We start from the raw sequence: 24,557 nt of genomic DNA, 5'->3' as shown, positions 1-24,557 counted from the left end.
TGATCCCTTGAGACCCCATCCGGGTCTCCGTTACTCTAGAGCAAGGGCTGTGGGCCCCTGTCCAGCTCGGGGTGTCTGCCCTGGGTACACAGGATGGTGTTGTTACCTTGGGAGGCGTGAAAAGCAGGCAGGAGGGCGGGCAGATTCCGGCAAAGCTGGGAGGGGGGGGCTAAGGGTGGGGACAGGGGGCTGTGGCCCTTGTCACAGCCTGGCCCAACCACAGCCTGGCCTAGAAGGGCAGACAGATAATGGGGCCTTCCAGCCCCTGGCCCCAGAGAGGGAGGGGCTTCCTGACAGGAAACTGTCCTCCTCCAAGCCCCCCCCCTCAGATGCAAGCTCTCAGCAGTCCTGCCCAAGTAGTCTGGGGACTGGAGAGCAGGAGGGGACAGAGGGACAGGCACAGACTGGAGACAGGAGGTGAGTGTCTGCGGGTGAAGGACGCATGCCCCCCAAGTTCTTCCAAGGGGGGGGGGTGCCCCGGCAGATGAGCGCCCAGAACCTGGAGGGCAGGGTTGCCGGGTGGGCAGAGCCGTGTGAGTTGCCGTGGCAGAGGCGGAGTGTAGACCAGGCCTGGAGGGCTCCGGGTTCCAGAGAGGGAGGAAGGGATTGGGGAGATTTGGGGGCCACTGTTGCAGGCGGGGGATAAGGGATGCTCCGTCTAAAGCATTCTGATGGGGAGGTAAACGCAGCGGGGACCCAGGGCTGGACGCCTCCCTAGAGATGAGGGAGCAGCACCCAGAAAACCCCGTTACAGGCGAACACCTGCAATCCAGCACCGGGGAGGCTGAGACAGGAGGCTGGTCAGGTCGGATTCTATAGTGACTTCCAGCCAGCTTGAATTAGAGATGGAGGCTGCCTGAATAAATAAATAACGAGAAGAGAGGACAGGGCTGTTGCGGATTGCAGGTAAATGTTCTTGCTCTCTGCCTCAAGGAACTGGGTTCCATCTCAGAGACCCGCAAGGCGGGGAGAGCTGAGTTCACATCAGACCTCGACCTATAGACCATGCCATGTGTGCACCCACAGAAATAAAATAAATTAATGAATACAATTAGAGAGAGCGAGCCTGGTCTACAGAGCGAGTTCCAGGACAGCCTCCAAAACAATACAGAGAAACCCTGTCTCAAAAAACCAAAAACAAACAAACAAAATTAGAGAGGGGGAGAGAGAGAGAGGGAGGGAGAAAGAGAGACAGAGACAGAGATAGAGAGAGCCAGCAAGGCTGGGATTGAACATGGAGACTGCTCACTGGAGATGGATGAGGTCTTCGATGTCAGTGAGTGTCAGGCTTCAGGGCGGTTAGCCTGAAAGGAACACTTCTCGCAGACCTTGAGGACTTTTTAAAAAACATTACTTTTCAGCAGTGGTGGTGCACACCTTTAATCCCAGCACTCGGGAGGCAGAGGCAGGTGGATCTCTGTGACTTTGAGGCCAGCCTGGTCGACAGAGTAAGTTCCAGGACAGTCAGGGATACATACAGAGAAACCCTATCTAGAGAAACAAAAAATAAATAAATAGGAATTATTTTTCCCAGTCTCACTTAGCCCGGCTGGCCTCAAACTCCTACATGCCGTATATTGACGCTCTGATCATCCGCCTCTGGGTGCAGGACGCCTGCACTTTGGGCCAGGGCCAGCTATGCTGTGCTGTGCCGGTTTGGGGACCTGGGGTCTGCGGGCTGCACCACTGAGCCACAGCTCCTGCCTTGGTTTTTGTTGTTTGACCTCCTGCCTCTCCCTCCCGAGTGCCAAGATTAAGGGCATGCTCTCACCACGCCGGGTTCGTGGGTTCGTGTGTTCACAGGGACTCAAAAGCGTATGGTCCTCCCGCCCAGTGTCCCGGGCGGGCGGGCGGGCGCTGGAATTGCAGGAGGCTGTGCCACCATACCCAGCTCGATGCTGAGGGCTTGACAACGGGAGGATTAGGGAAAAGGGCCTGGGGAAAGGCTGGCAGTGAGGAAGAGGAGGAGGGACCGGGAGAGGGAAACGCTGGTGGCCGAGACATCCTGCAGAACCCGGGGGCTTGAGTGAGGCTCGGAAGTGAGTCAGGGGCCTGGGCACCGGGAGGCAGCGGAGGGCGTTGGAGGGGGCAGGATGTCGGAGCCAGGTTGCAGAGGGAGGTGTTGGAGCCAGGAAGGGGAAAGAGGTGGGGGGGGTGGCTTGGGGTAAATGCGGCTGCCAGTTTGGGAATGTGCTGGGAATATGCTGGAATGGTTTGAGGCGTACTGGGGAGGGGGTAGACCGACAGAGCGAGTGCCAGATAAAGTCTGGGCATTGCTAGGTTCAGTTGGAACCAGCGGTTGTCACAGGGCACGGAGATAGTTTGGGGGACTTTAGAGCCTTTCCCGGGAGGGACCAAGCCGCTTTTCATTTCAGTTTGTGTGCGTGTGCCAGGCGCTCACGTGCTCTGGTGTGTCTGCAGAGGTCAGAAGACAACTTTTAGTAGTCCATTTTCTACCATACGGATACGAGGCATCAAACTCAGGTTGTCAGGCTAGGTGGCAAGTTGCTCCACCCACTGAGCCACCCCCGCTTGCCCCGAGCCGTTTCTGGGTGAGGCATGCGGAGTCTTCCAGAAGGGGGAAGACTAATAAATCGGTGTGTGTGTATTGATTTTTACACCTCCATGGGGGCTCCAAGCAAGGGGTTGCTATGGTGACTACCTCATTCGGGGATAGGGACCGTGGAAACCGAAGGGTTCCTCAGCAACCGCGGAGGTTTGCAGTCTGGAACGTGAGTGTCCTACCGTGAGACGGACACTGTACCCACGGTGGCAACCTCTCTGCAAGGCATCCTGTCCAGGGGTACACGACTCCGCAGTCTCCCCATTCACATACTTGCTATGGGCCCAGCCCGTGGGGAGAGAAAAAAAAAAAGAACATCCAGAGGTTTATTTACCCAGCTTTGTCTGGAATAGTATGCAGCCCTTAAAACAGTAAACCAGAGCAGTGTGGCTGCACGTCAGTAAATGTCACAGGTTCGTGACATAAGCAAGAGAAAAGGGAAGCTCTCAGTTGCAAAACACAGACACTGCAATGCCACATCTGCTGTGTGTGTGTGTGTGTGTGTTTATTTTATCTGATGCGTATGCATGCTCTGCCTAATCTATGTCAATTCACCACTTGCGTGCCTGGAGCCTGAAGAGGCCAGAATAGGGACTTTGGACCCCCTAGGGCTGGAGTTTCAGACCATTGTGAGCTGATGTATGGGTGCTGGGAATCGAACTCAGGACCTCAGCCAGTGCCCTTGACCACTGAGCTGACTCTGTAGCCCCAGCTTTTATTGTTTTGTGGGACAGGGTCTCACTGTGCATCCCGGGCTATCCTGGAGCTTACTATGTGGCCCAGGCTGGTTTTGAACTCAGGGTGATGCTCTCATCTCAGCCTCCTGAGCTCTGAGATTATACATGTGGGCTGTCACGCTGGACAACTAATTTTGTTTTTAATATTTTTCTCAATGTTTGGAATAGTTTACCATTTCATTTATTTGTTTTTGTTTGTTTGTTTGTTTTGTTTTTGTGGTGCTGGGGTTGGAATCCAGGGTCTAATGCTCTAACACTTTGCCCTGAAAGGATGCATTCTCTCTCTCTCTCTCTCTCTGTCTCTCTCTCTCTGTCTCTCTCTCTGTCTCTCTCTCTGTCTCTCTGTCTCTCTCTGCGTCTCTCTCTCTGTCTCTCTCTCTCCCTCTCTCTCTCTCTGTCTCTCTCTGTCTCTCTCTGTCTCTCTGTCTCTCTCTGCGTCTCTCTCTGTCTCTCTCTCTCTCTCTGCATCTCTCTCTGTCTCTCTCTCTGTCTCTCTCTCTCTCCCTCTCTCTCTCTCTCTCTCTGCATCTCTCTCTCTCCCCCCCCCTCTCTCTCTCTCTGCATCTCTCTCTCTCTGTCTCTCTCTCTCTCTCTCTCAACAGAGTCTATATAGTGAGGTTGTTTGGATAGAATTATATAGCCTCTATATAGACCAAACTGGCCTCAAGCTCACAGAGATACAGCTGCCTCTGCCATCTTCCTGACCCTGAAGGGTGCATTTTACAAAAAGAAAGGAAGGAAGGAAGGAAGGAAGGAAGGAAAGAAACAAGGGACCTGGGTAAAGGCACTTGCCGCCAAGCCTGAGGACCTGAGTTCGATCCCTGGGACCCACATTAGAAAGAGAGAACTGACCACCTCACAAGTGCTGGGGTGCTGTGGTGACCACGTTCATGTACACGCAATACGGAGAAAGCTAAAATGGTGACATGGGCCTGAGGTAGATCTCAGCGGTGAAGCGCCGGCCCACATTCACCAGGCCCCTGAGTTCTGTGCACAATACTGAAATTTAAGGTAAAACAAAAATGCCTCCCGTAGCTCAGCAGTTCCCTTGGGAAACAATCCAAGTCCCTTGTCACAGAGTTCAGGTCCTGTGTGGCCTCCTCCTCATGACCTCCTCCCCCCCAAGGAATGAACTGTCTGCCTCCTTCCTTCCTTGGCTTCCTGTTAGCACCCATTCCAGAGTGCCTGACCCATGCTCTGAGCCAGGGACGCAGAAATGATTGACACAGGCCCAGCCGCGCCCTCCCCAGGCTCTCAGTCCAGATGCAGACCTGTCTGTCCCCAGGCAGGGACAACCTTAGAGGGAACCACAGGGAGCCCAGGGGTTACAAGAGACCCAACGGCCAGGAGGACTTCCTGGAGGAGGCAGCCTTGAGACCTGGCTCCTTGTGGAGAGACACGTAGACACAAGCCCAGAGAAAAGGAACCAGGAGATTTAACATCTCCAGTGAGGTCTGCAGCCCGCAGACCCTAGGGCTATGATAGGGAGCCTGAACTCCATACCAACGGCACTGGGGAGCTATGGGAGGTTCCGGAGAGGAAGGATCAGGATCACGCTACGTGGAAGTCTTTAAAGCTGAAAGGGCATGGTGGTGCACTCCTGTAATCCAGGAAGCAGAAGCAGCAGGATCGGGAGTTCAAGGCCAACCTGGGCTACATGATTTCTGACTCAAACATTAAAATAAGCTTGGTGTGGTGGCTCAAGGCTCAGGAGACTGAGGCAGGAGGATCACCTCAAGTTTGAGGCCATCCTAAGCGACATAACAAATTTTGGGTCAGCCTGTTCTTCCCTCTGGAAAACATCCTGAGTCTGGGGCAAGAAAGCGGTCATAGGTTCCACCGGTGATGGGTGTAGGAAGGACAAAGGACCAGAGAGGGAGACTCAGAGACAGACAGGACTCAGGACAGTGGGAACGCTGTAAGGGAGGGTGTGGCCTAACTGTGACACAGCTGTATCCCTACTGTCTGCAAAGAGTGAATCCCAAACCTAGTGTCTTGTACTTTAGCAATTGTGAGTTTCACATTCAGAGCCTTGTGCAGGCTGCGCAGTGAGCAGTGAGCCACGCCCCCAGCCCCTCACTGGGGGATTCTAGGCAGGGGCTCTACCACTGAGACAGAGACAGAGAGAGACAGAGTAAATATGTGTGTGTGTGTGTGAGAGAGGCAGTGTGTGTAAGAGAGAGGGAAAAGAGAGGAGAGAGAGTTTCATGTAGTTTAGTTCAAGCTGCCCTAAAACTTTAGTGTAGCCAAGGCTGGCTTTGAACTCCTGATCATCCTGCCTCCATCTCCCCAGTGCTGGGATTACAAGGGTCGCTGTCACGCCCAACTTTGTCCTCACTGTTTCCGCGATCAGTTGCCACGAGGCATCCCTGGCTTGCCTGCAATTCCCAATTCTCCTGCCTCAGCCGCATATGCTGGAATTGGGGGCGTGCATGCTCGGCTGCTATTCTCTGAGTGTCCAGGCCTGTGCCTGGCACCTTCTAATCACAGCTCTCGGCACACAGGGGCAGCCGCCGCCACCAACACCACCTCGGTCAATACCTTTCTGCAGGTGCCAGCCTTTCAAAATGCCGATCCTGAAGAGTCTGGGGGTGGGAGACCCCAAGGTGCCGCGGGCAGGGACTCTGCCCCTGAGGTCCTCCCGCAACCCCTTTGAAGACTCTCCAGCCCTGGAAGAAGAGGCCGGGCAGTCTGGGACGCTGCCCAATGGGACGTCGTGCGGCCGGCGGGCCACGCTGGAGAAGCTGGCCGGCCTGGCCCACTTCCGGCTGGGCTGGACCGCGGGCCGGAGGGCAGGCAGCCCCGGGGACGGGCAAGGCCGCTCTTTTTTGGCCCGTGTGCTGGCACCTGGCACACGAAGGAGCTCAGCCGATTTCGGCCTCCTGACCCGGCTTCAGGGGTTCCGAACCCATGGCGATGAGGAGCCAGCTGGAGAAGCGGCTCGAAGGCTGGCTTTCCTGAGACTCGGGCGTGGGCCCAAGCCCCGACGGGCATCCTTGGCAGAGAGAGTGGTACCTGCAGGCGAGGCGGCCCCGGAGCCCCCACCCAAAGTCCAGGAGCCCCCAAAGGTGAAGGAACCACTGTCGGGTGAGTGAGTGGGGATTCCTGATGCAGCCCCGGGGCCCTCACGGCTGCACCCATCAACACTGCGGGGGGGGGGGGGGGGGTCCCGTCTTTCTACCTAATTTCAAGCGAGCCATCATCTGTGACCCATCCCAAGTCACACAGCCCACCCCCAACCAGGCTTCCTTCCCTCCGAAAGTCCGTATTTGCCTCAGCAAGATGGCTCAGTATGTTACGGTGCCTGCTGTACAAGCCTGGAGACATGAGTTGGATCCCTGGGGCCCACATAAAGATAGAGAGAGAATGGAGTCCTCAGGGTGTTCCTATGACTTATGCGCCAGTGTGAGCGCGCGGACACACACACACACACTTGCACACTCCCCAACACAATACAAAATAAATAAATAAACACTGAGAAATCACATAAGCAAAGGAAGAGAGAGAGAGAGAGAGAGAGAGAGAGAGAGAGAGGGAGAGAGAGAGAGGCCAGCCCCATGGCTCTGCCCACGAAGGCACTTAAGGCCAAGTCTGATGACCTGAGTTTGATCTCATGGCGGAAGGCTGACTTCTGAGCCCAGTGTGTGTGTGTGTGTGTGTGTGTGTGTGTGCGCGCGAATGTTAACAACTGCAGAGGCCATTTACAAACTCTCGTGTCTGTGTCTGACACCAAAGAAAAGCCCAGCTCCATGTTCCTGAAGTCTGTGCAGGCCCCGATTCCCCCACCCCAGCCTCAGACCACCTGACGCTGACGAGTTCCATCTCAGTCCTAGCTTAGGCTGCACAGCCTCATTCCTCCCTCCCTCCCTCCCTGCCTCTCTCTCTCTCTCTCTCTCTTTCTCTCTCTCTCTCTCTCTCTCTCTCTCTCTCTCTCTCTCTCTCCTCTCTCTCTCTCTTCCTCCCTCCCTCCCTCCTTTCTTTTTGGAGACAGAATTTCTCAAACCTCCAAAGACAGGCAGCTTTGGAGGCTGTCCTGGAACTCGCTCTGTAGACCAGGCTGGTCTCGAACTCACAGAGATCCGCCTGCCTCTGCCTCCCGAGTGCTGGGATTAAAGGCGTGCGCCACCACCGTCTGGCCTGCCCATTCCTCTCTCACCCCCACACCCCACCTTCAACTTCACTTCAATGTCACGTCCAGGCTTGTTTTTAGAAGCGCCGCCCTCCCAGCTGCTCACCCACAGTCCACAGCACCTGGGTTACTTCCCGTGGGCGCCTTAGAGAGTAGAGATTGTTGGTTCCATGTTGTGCCCAACTGGCGACCTATAGGGGACTCTTCATGCCTTTTCCCAGCTCTGACTGGCTGCTGGGAGTCCGGGCGCCTTGGAATTGTAGATTCATTCTTTCAATTGTCCCTGTGTCTCTCTGTCTCTGTCTGTCTCTGTGTCTCTGTCTGTCTCTGTCTCTGTCTGTCTGTCTCTCTCTGTGTCTGTCTGTCTCTCTGTCTCTGTCTGTCTCTCTCTGTGTCTGTCTGTCTCTGTCTCTGTGTCTGTCTGTCTGTCTCTCTCTCTGTGTGTGTGTGTCTGTCTGTCTCTGTGTGTGTGTCAAGAACTTTGCACGAGTCAATTCTCTCCTTCCACTGTGTGGATCCAGGGTATCAAACTCAGTTTGTCCGGCTCGGTACCCAGCGTTTTTACCTGCTGAGCCATCGTCCCTACCCTCGGTTGTATTTCTAACTGAGGTCACATTCGGAATACTGCAAGACCAGAAGTCACATCTTAGTTGAGGGGACACAGGCAACCCATAACGCCAGCCCATCTCCATCCTCAACCCCACTCCCCTACACCAGTGCGGCTCTCTCTTCCTGAAGTGTCATCACGTCCTCAATTCCTAGACCTGTGAGGCAGCCTGGGAACCCGAACTCCATCCCCAGAACCCAGGAAAGATGAAAGGGAGAAGAAACTCCCCAAAGTTGACCTCTGACCTCCAAAACACACCAGGGCATGCGAGCACACCCCTCCCATCATATTCACAAATAATAGTAAATAGGGGCTAGAGAGATGGCTCGGTCATTAAAGGCTAGGCTCACAACCAAAGATATAAACAGACAAATTCAATTGTTCTCCTTTCCTCTCCTGGAAGAGGGCATTGGACCCATGCCTTTGTACGCTCTTGTATTTGGAGATTTTTGCTTAGTTATTGTCCCTTTATGAGTTTGCCCACATATGTGTATGCGCCCCATGTGTGTGCAGCGCCCCCAGAGGCCAAAAGAGGGCACCGCATCCCCTGGAACTGGGTTGTGAGCCACTGTGTGGGTGATGGGAACTGAACCCGGGTCCTCTGTTCTTCCAGTGGTCTCTCCAGACCCTGTATGATTTTTGAGAAGGTCTCCATGTGCGGCCCTGGCTGGCCTGGGACTGTGTGAATGAGGCTGATCTCCAACTCAAGGGCAATCCTCCCGCCTCTGCCTCCTGAGTCCTGGGATTACATACTTGGCTCCTTTTTATTTGGGGGGGGGTTCGAGACAGGGTTTCTCTGTGTAGTTTTGGAGGCTGTCCTGGAACTCGCTCTGTAGACCAAGCTGGCCTCGAACTCACAGAGATCCACCTGCCTCTGCCTCCCGAGTGCTGGGATTAAAGGCATGCTCTGGGCTTTTTTTTTTTTTTCTCATTTTGAGACAGGGTCTGCAAGGCAGCCCAAGCTAGTCTTGAATTTAAATTTCTTTCTGCCTCAGCTTCCCCTGTAGATAGAATTATGTCTGCCTCATCCGGCCTGGCCTTCTTGTTCAACCTGCAAATGCCAATGCCAAGCTCCCTCCGGTGATGCGGAAACGCCCTCCACCCCACTCTGCCTCCTCCAAACTCCATCCTCCCCCCAGCCCTGTGCCACGCCCTCTTAGTTTCGTCCCCACCCCCCACTTCATGCTTGGGAGTCAGGGCACCTTCCTGGAGGCTCCTCTGTCCTCTGATGCCCTCCCCATCCTGGACAGAGGCTATTTCAGCTCCGTCTCCCTAGGGACTGGGAGGGCACTGCAGAGAGGTGAGGAGGGGGTGACTGGAGCCCCGCCTTCTGGAAACGGATGGGCAGAAATAGCGCCGCTCAGGAAATAGCTTCTCTGCCAGGGAGGAAGCGGGGATGGGGGGGGAGGTGTTGAGGGTAACTCTTGGCCAACGGGACCCTCCTCCCCCTTGGCCTCGACTTAAGGCCTCTCAAGCCTTTGACTCCTGGTTCCATCTCCGTAGAGTGTGCCCTTCCCCTCACAGTCGTACTACCCCCCAAGACCCCATGCTCTCTATAACTGCCCCTGCTCTCTCTAAGTGCCCCTGCCCGGTCTGCCCCGTTGCCCCCCCATGCCTGTCTCCATCCATTACTTACCTGGTTCTGAGCGCATCTCTCACCCCCCACCCCCCACCCCCGCAAGCCGCACCATCCATCCTTGGCCGGGTCTCTCTGTTCCCGTCTTCAGCAGCCCCTCCCCCCAACTCTCTCATCTCCTGTTTCCTCCCTTATCACATTCCTGGAGCTCAGAGCGTAGCCCGGGATAGCCTGGAACCCAAGGCCATCCTCCTGCCTCAGTCTCCCAAGCGCGAGGATAACAGATGCCAGACCACACCACCCACTTTCTCTGCCCCACGGGCAGGTTCGTCTCCAAAGCTCCTGGCCCCGGGCGTCCACCTTCCCTCCCAAACTCTACCTCACCTTGACACTTTCGGGGGGGGGGGACTCATTAAGACCTCTATTTGTTTATTTATTTATGTATTTGTTTATTTATTTATTTATTTATTGAGACAGAGAGTTATGTATCTCAGAGATGGCCTCGAACTTGCTATGTAGCTTTGATAGACCTTGAAGTCTTTTTTTCAAGTTAATATTGTTTTATACGTAAATGCTTTATATGTATTTCTGTGCACTACACGTGTGCCTGAGGAAGCCAGAAGAGGGGATCAGATCCCCTCTCCCGCCCTGTGACTTTGAACCCTTGATCCCTAATCCTGCTCCCATCTGGTTAGTGTTGGGATTTCAGACAGCTCTCTCTCTCTGTCTCTGTCTCTCTGTCTCTCTCTGTCTCTCTCTCTGTCTCTCTCTGTCTCTCTCTCTGTCTCGCTCTCTCTCTCTGTCTCTGTCTCTCTGTCTCTCTCTGTCTCTCTCTCTGTCTCTCTCTCTGTCTCTCTGTCTCTCTGTCTCTCTCTCTCTCCCCCCTCCTGCGCGCATATATATGTGGGTCCTGCAGATGGAACTCGAGTCGTCAAACTTGGCAGCAGGCACCCACAGGGCCATCTCGCCCTCTGTTGTTTTGTGACAAGTTCTCACTCTGTAGCCCAGGCTACTCTCTTGAGCGCAATCGCTGATGATGAGGGTGACCAGGGTTGACAATCACACTCGCTCTCTCATTTTGGGGTAGTGGCCCCGCCCCGAGTCCTGACACCCTGTCCACATCCTTCTCCCCTCTCATTTTGGGTGTCCGGAGCCCTGTCTCCTTATCTCCCCACCCCCGCCGCCACTCTCTCACTTTGCTGGTCCTGGGGGTGGCACCTGCCCGGCTTCCTGACACCCTCTCTCTCTCTCCCCCGACCCAAACCCCTCCACAGTGCTGGAGATCCTGGGCCTGATCCAGAAGCGCGAGCTGGCGCGGGCGGACGAGCACATCCTGGAGCTGGAGGCGGAGGCGCCGGCGGAGGCCGAGGCGGGCGCGGGCCGGCGCGCACGGGACGTGGCGCTGCTGTACGAGGCGCTGCAGCGCGAGCTCTGGGCCCTGGTGCGCGAAGCGCTGGCGGCCCCGGGGCCCGGCGCGGGCGCGGTGGCGCAGCTTGGCCGCGTGCTGCAGCAGGAGGAGGCGGCGGACGCGCGGCGCGGCCCCGGGGCGGCGCGCAAGCTGCGCGCGCGCTGGGTCGAGGCGGTGGCGCGCGCGGCGCGGGAGCGGCTGGAGGAGGCGGCGGCGCCGGGCGCGCGCGGGGCGCTGGCTGGGCAGCTGGAGGCCCTGCGCGCGCGCCTGCTGGAGGACGTGGGCGCCGTGCGCGGCCGCCTGGCGCCCGCTTACCCGGCCGGGCTGCGCGCCGGAGCCGTCTACCTGCGCGGCTACCACGAGGCGCTGGCCGAGTGGCTCGGGGCGGCTGCGCGCCGCAGGCTCCCGCTGGCAGATCGCTACGCCCTGCTGCATTGGCACCATCAGGTGTACCCCAGGTGAGGCTGGGGCGCCCCGGGCCGTGCGCACCTCACCCCACACACCTCGTTGGAGGTATTGGGTTTAGACGTAGGGTCTCATGTAGCCCAGGCCGGCATGGACTGTCTTGAGACAGGGCCCGCTCCGTAGACAATTCTGGTCTTGAACTCAAAGATCCACTTGCCTCTGTCTCTTGACAACTAGGAGTAAAGCAAGCACCGCCCCACCCAGCTTTTTTTTTTTATAGGCATGCGTATCTGTGCATATGTATGTACAGAGGCATGCGGGTGCCTGAAGGAGACCAGAAAAGGGCCCTACATCTCCCTGGAGATGGAGTTACAGGCGGGTGTAAGCGGGCGATGGGAGCCTCCTCAAAACAAACAAACAAACAAACAAACAAACAAAAAAAAAAAAACCAGCAAGCACTCTTAACCACTGAACCATCGCTCCTGCCCCTCCTCCTCTTTCTCCCCCCCATAACAATAATCAAGCCTCAGCTAAACTTTGTCAGTACTGACTGACACCTTGCAAAGCTCACCTTCCAATTCTCCTCCTCTACTTCCATTATTTTTCCATTCCTTTTTGTTGTGATAAAAAAAAAGTACACCCACCCTGACCAAAAGCAACTTAACTGTCAGGTCACAGTCCTCACGCCCCTGACAGGGTCACCAGGGCAGGAACTCAAGCAGAAACTCTGAAGGCAGCCTGGCTAGCTGTTCCACACACACAGAATGACCTAGGAGCTCACAGCCGAGGAACGCAGCAGAAATCATGGACCAGTGCGGCTGTCTGTCTGTCTGTCTGTCTGTCAGGCATCTCTGCTAGCTTCTTTAGGGTAGCTCAGGATCCACCCACGGTGGGGGGCACCCTCCCAAGTCAGTCAACTATCAAGACATTCCACCACAGACTGACCTTAGAGTTCCGTAGCCGAAGGCTCTCTCTGAGATCAGGCTTTGTCGAGCTGACAGTTAAAGCTAAGTAGGATGTTGACATGTTAGAGCCTAGCCAACGTAGACCCATCTATGCCGTAGACACTTAACTAACCTTATACGGCTCGGGTCCACGCCTACAGCAGCATTGTTGATTGTCGAAGTCTCAGAGCCTCTGTAAACTCAGCGCTGACGGCCTTGGGGTCCTCACACTGGCTCTTCCTCGTTCCAGCCAAGTGAGCCTGTCATCCCCCAGGCCAGAGCCATCAGCACTGTGCATAGTAAAGCCCTACACCTTAGTGGTTTGCGTCTTGGGGAAACCTACGCACATCAGTTCTCCCAGACCTGAAACATCATCAGTCTTTCTCATTGCGAGTTCTCCACCCCATGATCAACAGCGGTCCTATGGCTTGGTGCTGCGGACCCTTCTGGCAAATGCTGAAAACTGTTCATAACACGAACAGGGCTCGCTGTCCGTCCTCCCTTCCAGCCCCAAGATTTTAGCATTGTGAATCCCTGTCCCACTGACCCTCAGTCTGAGAGAATTCCGGAAAGCAGTGGAGTGTGATAGCCCACACCTGTGTTCCTGGCCCTAAGGAGGCAGAGGCAGGCGGATCTCTGTGAGTTCCAGAACAGCCTGGTCTACAGAGTGTGTTCTAGGACAGCCAGGGCTATATAGGAAGATGCTGCCACAAATAAAATTGTAAGAGACCAGTGAGATGTCTCAGGGGTAAAGTCTGGTGACATGAGGTGGAATCCTGGAGCCCATGGCTGGGTGGAGGGAGAGAACAGACTCCAGTCTTAGAGTCCCACGCACGCATATGGCTGCCTGTCCCCTTTGATAATGCCTACATGCAATAGTTTAAAAAATAGTAGCTCTTCTGCTGGGCATTGGTGGCGCAGGCCCTTAATCCCATCACTCAGGTAGCAGAGGCAGGCGGATCTCTGTGAGTCTGAGGCCAGCCTGGTCTACAGAGCGAGTTCCAGGACAGGCAAGGCTACACAAAGAAACCTGTCTCTGTCTGTCTGTCTGTCTGTCTGTCTGTCTGTCTGTCTGTCCGGGCATTAAATCCTGGCCTTGCATGTCCTCACATAACTAGACAAGCAGTCTGCACCGAGCTAAAGCCTTAGCCCCTATTATTTTTCTTGCTGAAGTGGTCTCAGCCTGTATACCCCAGGTTAGACTTGAATTTACGCTATACATCAGGCAAAGCTTGAACTTCCAATCCCCCCCCCACGTCCCTCAACTCTCCAAGTACCTAGGGAGACAAGCCTTTCAGGCAGATTTTTGTTGCTGTTTTGGTTTTTGAGGCAGGGTTTCTCTGTATAGCTTTGGAACTCACAGAGATCTGCCTGCCTGTGCCTCCCAAGTGCTGGGATTAAAGACGTGCGCCACCACTGCCCGGCCCAGATTAATTTTTCTCTTCTTTTCAGTGTTTCACCTCATTTATTTGTTCTTTTTCTCTTTTTTTTTGTCTTTTTTTGTCTTTTTTATCATTTTTTATTTTAATTTTAAATAGCTTGTTTTACATGTCAATCCCAGTTCCCTCTCCCTCCCCTCTTCCCGCACTCCCCTTCCCCCCCTCCCTCCCACCCTATTGCCAAATCCTTCCACATAGGGGATGTCTAGAGTCTGTCATTTTACTCTGGGTAGGGTCCAGGCACTCCCCTAAGAGTCCAGGCTGAGAGAGCATCTCTCTTTGTGCTATAGGCACATGAAGACAGTTTGTATACCAGGGATAGACACTGATCCACAGCTCAGGGCCCCATAGGTTGCCCAGGCCTTCTCACTGACACTCACATTTGGGGGGTCCAGATCAGTCCCATGCTGGCCTCCCCACTGTCGGTCTGGGGTCCAAGAGCACTCCCCTGTTCAGATCAGCTGTCTCTGCTGGTTTTGCCAGCCCATTCTTTGCCAATTTGCTCATCACTCCTCTCTCTCTGTCACTGGGTTCCTTGGGTTCAGTTCAGTGATTAGTTGTGTGTTTGCCTCTGCTTCCATCAGTCACAGGATGAAGGCTCCTGGATGGTTATAGACATCAAGTTCATTATCAGGAATGGGCATTCGAGGTGGTCCATCCACTATTGCTTAGCTTGCCAATTGATGTTATACCTTTGGATCACTCGAGGTCACTCTGGGGCCTGATCTGTCTTCGATCCTATGATTCCCTCTTCCCCCTATTCTACCCCCACCCCCTCAACTTCCTGTTCCCCCGTGACCAACTCTCTTCCTCTTCACCCCCTCTATTCTTCCCGGGTCCCACTCCCCCTATTTGTTCTTTTTCTTGATTTACTTTTTACACTCCAAACCCAGTTCCCCCTCCCTCCTCCCCCTCCCCCATCCCTATCCTCCCCCCACCTCTCATCTACTCCTTGGAGAGGGCAAGGCCTCCCCAGCAGGTCCTTTTTTTCTTTTTAAGGTTTGGAAGATTTATAACTCCCATCCTATCATGTCAGCACTAAGGAGCCTAAACCTTTATTCCACTCTCTTTGGATCATCGGGCTTGGTCGTTGTTGAGTTCTGTTGTAGCTCTGGGAACCTCAAGCCCCCCCCCTTCCTCCCAGTTCTAGAGTCTTACACGTATTGAACCTGTGAATCCCCAAATGGACTATACTTGGGGGGGGAGTTGGAGGGTATGATATGGGGGTAACCCCATGCCCTCCCTGGGAGGAAATAAGTTAGCCTCCTCCAAATCCCACGTCAAGCAACTGGGAGGCAGAAGCAGGATACAGGAGTCAGAGTGAGCCTGGGCTACACACTGAGTTGCAGGCTAGCCTGGCTACACAGTCCCTAAAAATATTTAAAAGGTCAGAACGCTGTCGTCAAAAGAATAGGAAGGCAGGAGCCGTTCGGACTCATGTCAGTGAGGTCTCAGACAATCCATGACAGGTAGAGGCAGGATGTAGGTCCGGAAAGCTCCTGGAAGCGATAAGACACGGGCTAAGTCTGAATCAGAGGAAGATGGCATTTTTGACCAAGCAGATCCCATGAGGAAAAAAGTCTTGTGAGGGTGGGCGATGGGAGGGGCGGGGTGTGAGGGTGGGCGATGGGAGGGGCGGGGTGTGAGGGTGGGCGATGGGAGGGGCGGGGTGTGAGGGTGGGCGATGGGAGGGGCGGGGTGTGAGGGTGGGCGATGGGAGGGGCGGGGTGTGAGGGTGGGTCATGGGAGGGGCGGGGTGCTGTTGCATGCTCGCCTGGAAGGGGCCAGTGCGGAGCGGGATGGAACGGCCCCCAGCCAGGCGAGGCTCTGAGGCTCCTAAGGTTAGGTGCCTTTGTGCACCTCCGCCCGGAGAAGCTCCAGTCCGCTCATCAAGCCTGAACTTGACAGCTAAGTCTTGCCCAGACACCATCCATCAGGAGAGCTGACTCAGAGTACTGGAGCCAAGGGAAACATAATTCTAAACGCTTCCTTTGAGAGATGGGAAAGGCTGCCCGAGAGAGGAAGGGAGTGGCCCGGGGTCGCCGACACCGCGGCTGTGGGGACACGTGGAGGAGCCCCGGGGCCCAACCTTCTGGGGGCCCCTCTCTCACAGAACTTTCTGTCCCAGGGAGATCCTGGGCCTGGTAGACCTGGTGGCCTTGGAGAACGGAGAGCTGGGGCCCCTCCTGTCGGCTGGCACCCTGCGTGGTTTGGAGGACGAATGTGTCACAGACGTGAAGGTACCTAGGACTTAGCCACTTGGGATGGAGGCAGACTCTGGAGGTCACGAGGGGTTTGGCAGGCTCCCTTCCCCGGCTCCATTCCCTCCAACGACCACTGACAGCAGATCCTTAGCAGACCTGCCTGCCTTCTTTCCTTCATCTCTTTTCTTCCTGTCTTCCCCTCCTCCTGCATCTTTTCCTCTATTTATTCTTTGCTTGTGTATTTTCGAGACAGGGTTTCTCTGTGTAGCCCTGGATTTCCTGGAACTCTCACTGTAGACCAGGCTGGTCTTGAAATCACAGAGATCCGCCTGCCTCTGCCTCCCGAGTGCTGGGGTTAAAGGCGTGCACCACCAACGCCAGTCTTTCTCTCTTTATTCTCAAGTTTTCTCTTCTGACACAGACTCTCACTCTGTGGCTCATAACTGTCTTGCCTCGGTTTCCCAGAGTTGAGATTACTGCCTGTACCACCATGCCTAACCATTTCTACGTGTCATGTCACCTCCCGAGTGTACCCCCAGCACACAAAGGTTTGATGGGTTCAGGGCCCGGTCCTAGAGTCTCACTGCAAGGCCCCCAATGCTCAAAGCAGCCCAGCATTTAAACATCTCGGCAACATACTCACACATCTGAGTGACCAAGACTGGTGGCACCCTCCGTTAGCCAGCCAGGTAGAGGCAGCCTGGTCTACATAGGGAGTTCCAGGCCAGCCACGCTGCATAGTGCGATCTTGTTTCAAAAACACAAAGCAAAACAAAAACAAGTAGTTAATCATAGGTCTGCTGTAATCACACTTGTCAAACTACTCTTACTGAACTGAGGACACTAATTCCCTAGGAATTAGATAGGCAAACCTCTAGAGTTCCTTCTTGTGCCCCCCCCTCATATTGCTGGGCTGGAACAGGGGCCTTCTGAAAGTGCTCTAACACTGAGCCACACCCCAGCCCCTCACTGGGGGATTCTAGGCAGGGGCTCTACCACTGAGCCACACCCCAGCCCCTCACTGGGGGATTCTAGGCGGGAGGTTTGCTACTGAAATAAGCACCTATCCTTTAGCCTTTGGCATTCTTGGATCAGAATTCATGACTCCTAGGTGTATCTCTTTCTGTGTGTGCTGCCATGAATGACCTAGAGCCTTGTCCATGTGAGGTCAGGGCTCTACCTTACTTTCCCAGCCCAAATCTGAGCATTTCAAACCACTTGTTTGGCAGGACCCAGTAGCAGAGCCCTACCACCCTCAAACAGTGTCATGTACACCTTTAACCCCTTTGGCTGTTACATAAAGTCTAAAAAATATAAGGTGTAGTCAGACGTGGTGTGCACCCCTGTAATTCCTGCACTCAGGAAGCAAAGGCAGGTGGATCCCTGAGTTTGAGGCCAGCCTGGTCTACAGAGCGAGTTCCAGGACAGCCAGGACTACACAGAGAAACCCACACATGCACGCACGCACGCACGCACTCACGCACACAGTGCTGGGGCTGGAGAGGTGGCTCAGCAGCTAAGTGCAGCTTGAGTTCAGTGTCTGGTGCCCACATCAAGCATCCATAGCCACCTGTAATTCCAGCTCCAGGGCAACCTGACACCTTCTGCAGGCTTCTGTGGGCGCCTCCATTCTCTCTCACACACATACACAGACACACACATAAAAAGCAAATATAAATATGTCCTCCCTCCCTCTCTCCCTCCCTTTCTCCCTCTCTCCCTCTCTCCCTCCCTCCCTCCCCCCTTCTCTCTCCCCCTCTCCTGGCTGTCCTGGAACTCTAGACCAGTCTGGCCTTAAACTCACAGAGCTCCACCTGCCTCTGCCTCTTGAGTGCTGAGATTAAAGGTGTGCGCCACCACCACCTGCTTTATATATCTTTTTTAAAAAATTACAAACGCCCATATGGTTGGAATATTAAGTCCTGGACCGCAGGCAAGAAAGGAGGGTGGAGGGAGGGTTCTGGCCAAGGTTTCTTCGCAAGCATCTTCGTGACCTTGGAGATCCTGGGTGGAACCCAGAGCGTCCTGGAGAAGGTGCTGGGGTGGTACAGAGAGGGGAGCAATGCTCCAGGCTGCCCCAGACTTTTGCCGTCCATCCATCCCCCTGTTGCAGGCTCAGACCCGAGCAGCCCTTCTTCGAGTACTGCAGGAAGATGAGGAACATTGGGGCAGCATGGACTACAGACCCAGCAACCTGGCCCAAGACGTCTGTGAGGTAGCGGGAGGAAGGGGCTAGCCTGGGGCATGGGAGGGGAGGAATGGGTTAGCCTGGGGCATGGGAGGGGAGGAAGGGGCTAGCCTGGGGCATGGGAGGGCAAGAAGGGGCTAGCCTGGGATATGGGAGAGGGGAGAATGGGCTAGCCTGGGGCAAGGGAGGGGAGGAAGGGGCTAGCCTGGGGCATGGGAGGGGGAGGAAGGGGATAGCCTGGGGCATGGGAGGGGAGGAAGGGGCTAGCCTGGGGCATGGGAGGGGAGGAAGGGGCTAGCCTGGGGCATGGGAGGGGAGGAGGGGCTAGCCTGGGGCATGGGAGGGGGAGGAAGGGGCTAGCCTGGGGCATGGGAGGGGGAGGAGGGGCTAGCCTGGGGCCTGGGAGGGGAGGAAGGGGCTAGCCTGGGGCATGGGAGGGGAGGAAGGGGCTGGCCTGGGGCATGGGAGGGGAGGAAGGGAGACTGAATACCACCCCCATGCACACACCATGTCTCTTTTCCTCCTCGCGTCCACACAGCTGCTGGAGGAGCACACAGAGAGAGCCCCCCACATCAGCCAGGAATTCGTGGAGAGGATGGCACACTGCTGCCTGGGGGGTCTGGCAGAGTTCCTGCAGAGGTAAGGGGCGGCCGGGGAGAGGACGAGACTGAGGGGGCTGGCGGTCAGGGTCTGGTTCACACTGAGTCTGGCCCTCGGGGTCCGTTCACACTGAGACAGCCAGGGTGAGCAGCAGCAGGAGGGCTGGTGAAAAGCGGTCACCAGAGGACTTGAGTTCTGTCCCAGTACAGACGTGAGATGGCTCACAACTGTCCATAACATTGCTCCCGAGGGATCCAGTATCTATGGATCCAGGCACCAGAATGCATGTGAATTTGCACAATTCAAAATAAAATTAATCTTTAAAAAGAAAAGAAAGACAACAGTAATCCTGGAGGCATGTCTCAGCGATAGAAGACTTGCCTAGAATCCCCCAGTGAGGGGGTGGGGTGTGGCTCAGTGGTAGAGTCCCTGCCTAGAATCCCCCAGTGAGGGGCAGGGGCGTGGCTCAGTGGTAGAGCCCCTGCCTAGAATCCCCCAGGGAGTGGCTGGGGCGTGACTCAGTCCTAGAAGGGTTACCTACTATCTAAGAGTTTTGGGTTCAATCTCCAGCACTTGTGGTGGGTGATTGAAAATAAGAAAATGAGGCTCAGAGATGGTGGCAGGCAGGATCTGTTTTAATTGAGGGCTGTGTGTCTGGCCTGGGACTCTGACCCAGTGGCATGTGTCATCTGTTGTACCCATTGTCCCCTCGTGTGTCAGCTTCCAACAGCGAGTGGAGCGGTTCCACGAGAACCCAGGGACCCGAGAACTGCCCTCGGAGACCTACATCAGCAGGACCATCTCGCTGGTCAACTGCGGGCCCCCCCTGCGGTGAGAACACTCATGGGGACACTGGGTGGGAGTCTTGGGTGACAGCTGACCTGGGGAAGCAGGTTCCTGGGCGGGTATCACTGAGCTTAGGGCTGGTAGCATAGACTTGGAACGTTAGCGACATTGGATCTGGGGGATGTGGGGATGGTTACCCATGGTCCAGACGGCAGCATCCATCCATCAAAGGGGAATATCTATGCATTAGAACTAGAGAAATACAGCGGGTTTATTCCAGGAAGGAAGCCTGAGTTTGGATCCGGAGGAGCCATTGTAAATGCCGGGCAAAGTGAGGCTCTATTCTCAAAAAATAAGGCAGAGGCTGGAGAGGGCTCAGTAGTTAAGAACACTGTCCTTTCTTCTACGGGACCAAGGTTAGAATCCCAGCATCCTCAGGTTCACAACTGTATGTAGCTCCACCTCCATGAGATCTGAAGCCCTCTTCTGGCCTCCAAAGTATCACTGGCCAGACAGTGATATACATGTTGACGAAACACCTATACACATTAAAAATAGAATTTAAGCAATTAGTGAAGACACCTGACATTCACCTGTGGCCCCACACACATGCAGGTGAAGAAACCTTTCTTTCCTTTTGTTTTTGTTTTTCTGAGACAGGGTTTCTCTGTGTAACAGCCCTGGCTGTCCTGGAACTCACTGTTAGACCATGTTAGCCTCGAACTCAGAGATCCGTCTGCCTCCGCCTCCCGAGTGCTGGGATCAAAGGCGTGCGCCACCACTGCCCGGCTCTCTTTCTGACTTTTAAAAAGAAATTTATTTTATTCTTTGTGTGTGTGTGTGTGTGTGTGTGTGTGTGTGTGTGTGTGTGTGTTTGCACGCGACGTCAGAAGAGGGTGTGAGGTCCCATGGAACAGGAGTTATGAAATGGTTTTGAGCTACCATGAGGGTACTGGGAACCAAACCTGGGTCCTCTTAAGCACTGATCCAGCCCCAGTCAAGCCAGTTAAATCCACTCTGTAGCCAGGGTTGGCCCTCAGTCACTGGGATCACAGGTCTGGTACCCCAGACGCAGCCGGTCCAGGCAGGCCCGTCCAGATGCTGGAAGGCCCAGACTCTGAGTCCCCTGCATCCACACAGGTCTCTGGCTGAGCGACTGGCCAGGGTGGGGCCCCCTGAAAGTGAGCCGGCCCGGGAAGCTTCAGCCATCGCTCTGGACCGCGTGACCCGGCTCTGCCATCGAGTCCTTGCTGAACTGCTGTTCCAGGAACTGCAGGTGAGGGGTGAGGCCGGGGACCGGCGTGGGGGCGGTGTCAGGGTGGACTGGCATCGCCACCCACTCTACAGTTCCTTCTAACTCATGACTCAGTGTTCGGGGAAACAGGGAGGGCTGGGGGTGAATGCCACGTTGGAACTGTTCGAGGGGAGGAAGGGGGGGCACAGGAAGGAAATGGTGGGGGATGCAGCCCAGCGGGATGGCGGGAGAGCTGCCAGCAAGAGGTGGCTTATGTAGCGCTTTCCCCAAAGTCATGCCTCTCTATGGCCCAGAGCCCCTTCCAGCAATACTGGCCCTTTAAATGCCGCGAGGGGTGGGGTAATGCGTGGGTTGGGTCCCGTGTGGACCGCAGGGAGGCAAAAGGCCCTTCACCAGCAGTATAAAGGGACCCTACTTACCCTTTCTCTGCTCAGAAATCACCCTAGACTCCAGGATCCCCGATTAAAAAGTCAGAAGCCTTGCTGTGCCCCCCCCCGCCGGCCCCCCTACTCAGCTATCCTGAGATCTTATCTGCCCCCAATTCTGAGTCTCCATTCCACTCACATCGTAACATCTGCCTCTGTAGGCTTTCCTGCCTCTGAGGGCGTGGTCTTGCGGTTCCCTCGGCTCGGATGCTCTTCCTCCAATAGCCCCGTGGCCTGCCCTCCTTGCCTCTTTCAAATCCTTTTATTTATTTGTTTGTTTATTTGGGATTTTCGAGATGGGTTTCTCTGTATTGTTTTGGAGGCTGTCCTGGAACTCGCTCTGTAGACCAGGCTGGTCTCGAACTCACAGAGATTCACCTGCCTCTGCCTCCCGAGCCTGTGATTTAAAGGTGTGCGCCACCAAAGTCCTGATTCTTTCATTCTGAGGGAGATGTCCCCTGATTATTCCACTTAAAATGTAGTACCTTGGGCTGGAGAGATGACTCAATGATTAGGAGCACTGGCTGCTCTTCCAGAGGACCCAGGTTCAGTTCCCAGCACCCACGTGGAATCTCTCCAGTTCCAGGAAATCCAGCACCCTCCCACATACAAATGTGCACATAAAATAAAAACAAATAAGTTCAACATTTAAAAAATATAGTATCTTTGGACAGCCAGCTACAGAGGAAGTTTGAGGCCAGGCTAGTCTACAAAGTGAATTCCAGGGCAGCCAGAGTCACAGAGTGAGACCCTGACCCACAAAAACAAATAAATACATAAAATTCAACAGGACAGTGACCCAGACAGCTGGGTGTGCCAGCACACACCTGTTCTTCCAGAGACTAGGAAAGCTGAGGCAGGAGAATCCCTTGAGCCTAGGAGTTGCGAGTCAACAATGAGTGGAGCTCTACCTGCATCTTTGCAGGAGGAGGAGGAGGAATAGGGGTCCTGGAGAATTCCAGTACTGATTCCTGTTGGTTCCTCTCCCAAAGCACTTACTTCAGCAGGATATGCCAGAGTTTTGCTTTCCTGTCCCTTTAAGAAGCTGGGGACCAAGCTCAGGGCTTCCCACACTAGGCAGGGGCTCTACCCCTGAGCCACGCCCACAGCCCCTCACTAGGGGATTCTAAGCAGGGGCTCTACCACTGAGCCACACCCACAGCCCCTCCCTGGGGGATTTTAGGGCTCTACTACTGAGCCACACCCCCAGCTCTCTCCCATTGAGTCCCTTATTTTGTTTGTTTGTTTGTTTTAGACACAGTCTCACTATATTGCCAGGTTGACCTGGAACTCACAGAAATCTACCTGCCTCTGCTTCTTCAGGGTGGGATTAAAGGTGTGTGGGGGAGTGTTGGGACAGGGTCTCTCTATGTAGTCCTGGCTAGCCTGGAACTCACCAGGTAGCCCAGGATGGCCTCAAACTCTCAAGACCTCCTGCTTCACCCCTCCCAAATACCAGGCTTCCAGGCATGAGTTTCCATGCCCAGAGAAGTCTCTGGTCTCCATCTCTCCTCATACTGTATTTTTTTTTGGGTTTTTTTGGTTTTTTTTTTTTGGTTTTTATGAGACAGGGTTTCTCTGTATTGTTTTGGAGGCTGTCGGTCCAGCCCGGCCTCGAACTCACAGAGATCCGCCTGCCTCTGCCTCCCGAGTGCTGGGATTAAAGGCGTGCGCCACCGACGACTGGCCATACTGTATGTTTTGAGACATACAGCAAGTTCTGAGAGAGCTGATAGAGCTGTGCTCACATACAGGTGACTCTGTGTATGTGTGTGTGTGTGTTTTGTTATGCCCAAATTCTGAAACCCCCAAATCACCAAGAGACCCATTTCGATGCAAAAGCAAAGAGTCGTTATTGTTGTTGTTTGATGAGCTAACCCATTAGCTCGGGTGGATGCTTGGAGAAGGACCCTGAGAAGCCACGAGATGCTGATTATATTGGGCAGTATAAGGGGAGTGTCTAGGGGTCCTCAACAGTCTCAGGATTGGTGCTCTTCCGGGCTTATTCGACCTGCCCTGTGCTGATTGGCCACCTGGTTGCTATGGCCCACAGGCCCTCCCAGGGCGGTTGCTATGCTCTGTATGTCACTGTTATGCACTTGCATCATAAACTTCGCCCAGAGCCGTAAAGCACAGCCCCGCCAGCTAACTTCTGATTGGTTCCCTGCCAAGAGGGTTTCTGACCTCCCAGTGAATGGGGCAGGCCCAGCAAGGTCAGGCAAGCACACTTTGAGTCTTTTCTGCAGTCTGTCATGGCTGCTAAAGCAGGGGGCTAGTCCCTTCGTGTGTATGTGTGTGTGTGTGTGTGTGTGTGTGTGTGTGTGTAAATATATATGTGTATATGTGTGTGTATATATTTGTGTGTATGTATGTTTGACTGTGTGTGTATGCGTATGTATGTATATATGTGTGTATGTATATGCATGTGTGTATATGCATGTGTGTATATGTGGGGGTGTGTATGCACAAATGCTGGTATATGCCAGGCAGGGTGGGAGCCTGACCCTCTCTGTCCCCTACTTACAACCTACCACAGGTAAGGGAAAACTGACCCTACTCATGTCCCAGGAGACCTTGCTTGCTCCAGCCCTGCCCAGGGCTAGAGGCATCCCTCAAGTGTCTCCCTCATCATGTGTCTCCATCATGTGTCTACCTCATGCACCTGGAAAAGCCACCAATCGGACTTTGGAATCACACAGGTCCCCAGAACGCACTTATAGGAGGCCAGGCTTGGCTTCATTCTCTGTTGTCACTTTCCCCAAAGTCCTAATTGTTGTTCTTTTGTTTAAGATTAAAAACAGAAGGGCGGGAGATGGAGCAGAACCGTAGAGAGAACTTAACCACAGAGTTCATTACGGGAGAGGGAGGGGAGGAGGAGAGAGGGACGAAGGGAGAGCGCCCAAGGGTCAGAGAGGATGAGAGGGGAGAGCAGTGAGCCAGACAGCATAAGTGGGCGGGGGCTGTTTTTTTTTTTGTTGTTGTTGTTTTTGTTGGTTTTTCGAGACAGGGTTTCTCTGTATTGTTTTGGAGGCTGTCCTGGAACTCGCTCTGTACACCAGGCTGGCCTCGAACTCACAGAGATCCGCCTGCCTCTGCCTCCCGAGTGCTGGGATTAAAGGTGTGCGTCACCAACGCCCGGCCAGGAAGCCATTTTTGACACTGTGCTGGCCATCTGAGTCCCGGCAAGGCTCCCCGATATATATATATATCCTCAATGGCCACAGGGCCTTGGGCAGAGTTTAAATGAAGTAATCCGAGGCCGGGGTGCCAGTGCTTGGGAGATGGAGGCCG

The 24,557-nt window shown here is 54.6% G+C and overlaps 1 protein-coding gene across 1 annotated transcript in view; it reads left to right on the top strand.

The window, feature by feature from the left end:
- Positions 1-266: 266 nt before the first annotated feature.
- Positions 267-24,557, top strand: part of Exoc3l2 (exocyst complex component 3 like 2) — a 29,638-nt gene continuing 5,347 nt past the window's right edge. The window contains exons 1-8 of the mRNA XM_040734492.1: positions 267-417; positions 5,852-6,387; positions 10,887-11,478; positions 15,937-16,048; positions 18,126-18,227; positions 18,739-18,839; positions 19,521-19,631; positions 20,727-20,862. Coding sequence (XP_040590426.1) covers positions 5,868-6,387; positions 10,887-11,478; positions 15,937-16,048; positions 18,126-18,227; positions 18,739-18,839; positions 19,521-19,631; positions 20,727-20,862 — 1,674 coding nt within the window. The 5' untranslated portion in view covers positions 267-417; positions 5,852-5,867. The remainder of the gene's footprint in view (positions 418-5,851; positions 6,388-10,886; positions 11,479-15,936; positions 16,049-18,125; positions 18,228-18,738; positions 18,840-19,520; positions 19,632-20,726; positions 20,863-24,557) is intronic.

Source organism: Mesocricetus auratus, unplaced genomic scaffold (genome assembly GCF_017639785.1).
Source record: "Mesocricetus auratus isolate SY011 unplaced genomic scaffold, BCM_Maur_2.0 Super-Scaffold_100038, whole genome shotgun sequence".
In the NCBI taxonomy this organism is placed as follows: Eukaryota; Metazoa; Chordata; class Mammalia; order Rodentia; family Cricetidae; genus Mesocricetus; species Mesocricetus auratus.
The sequence above is the reverse complement of the archived record's forward strand: the minus strand, read 5'-3'. Positions and strand labels throughout refer to the sequence as shown.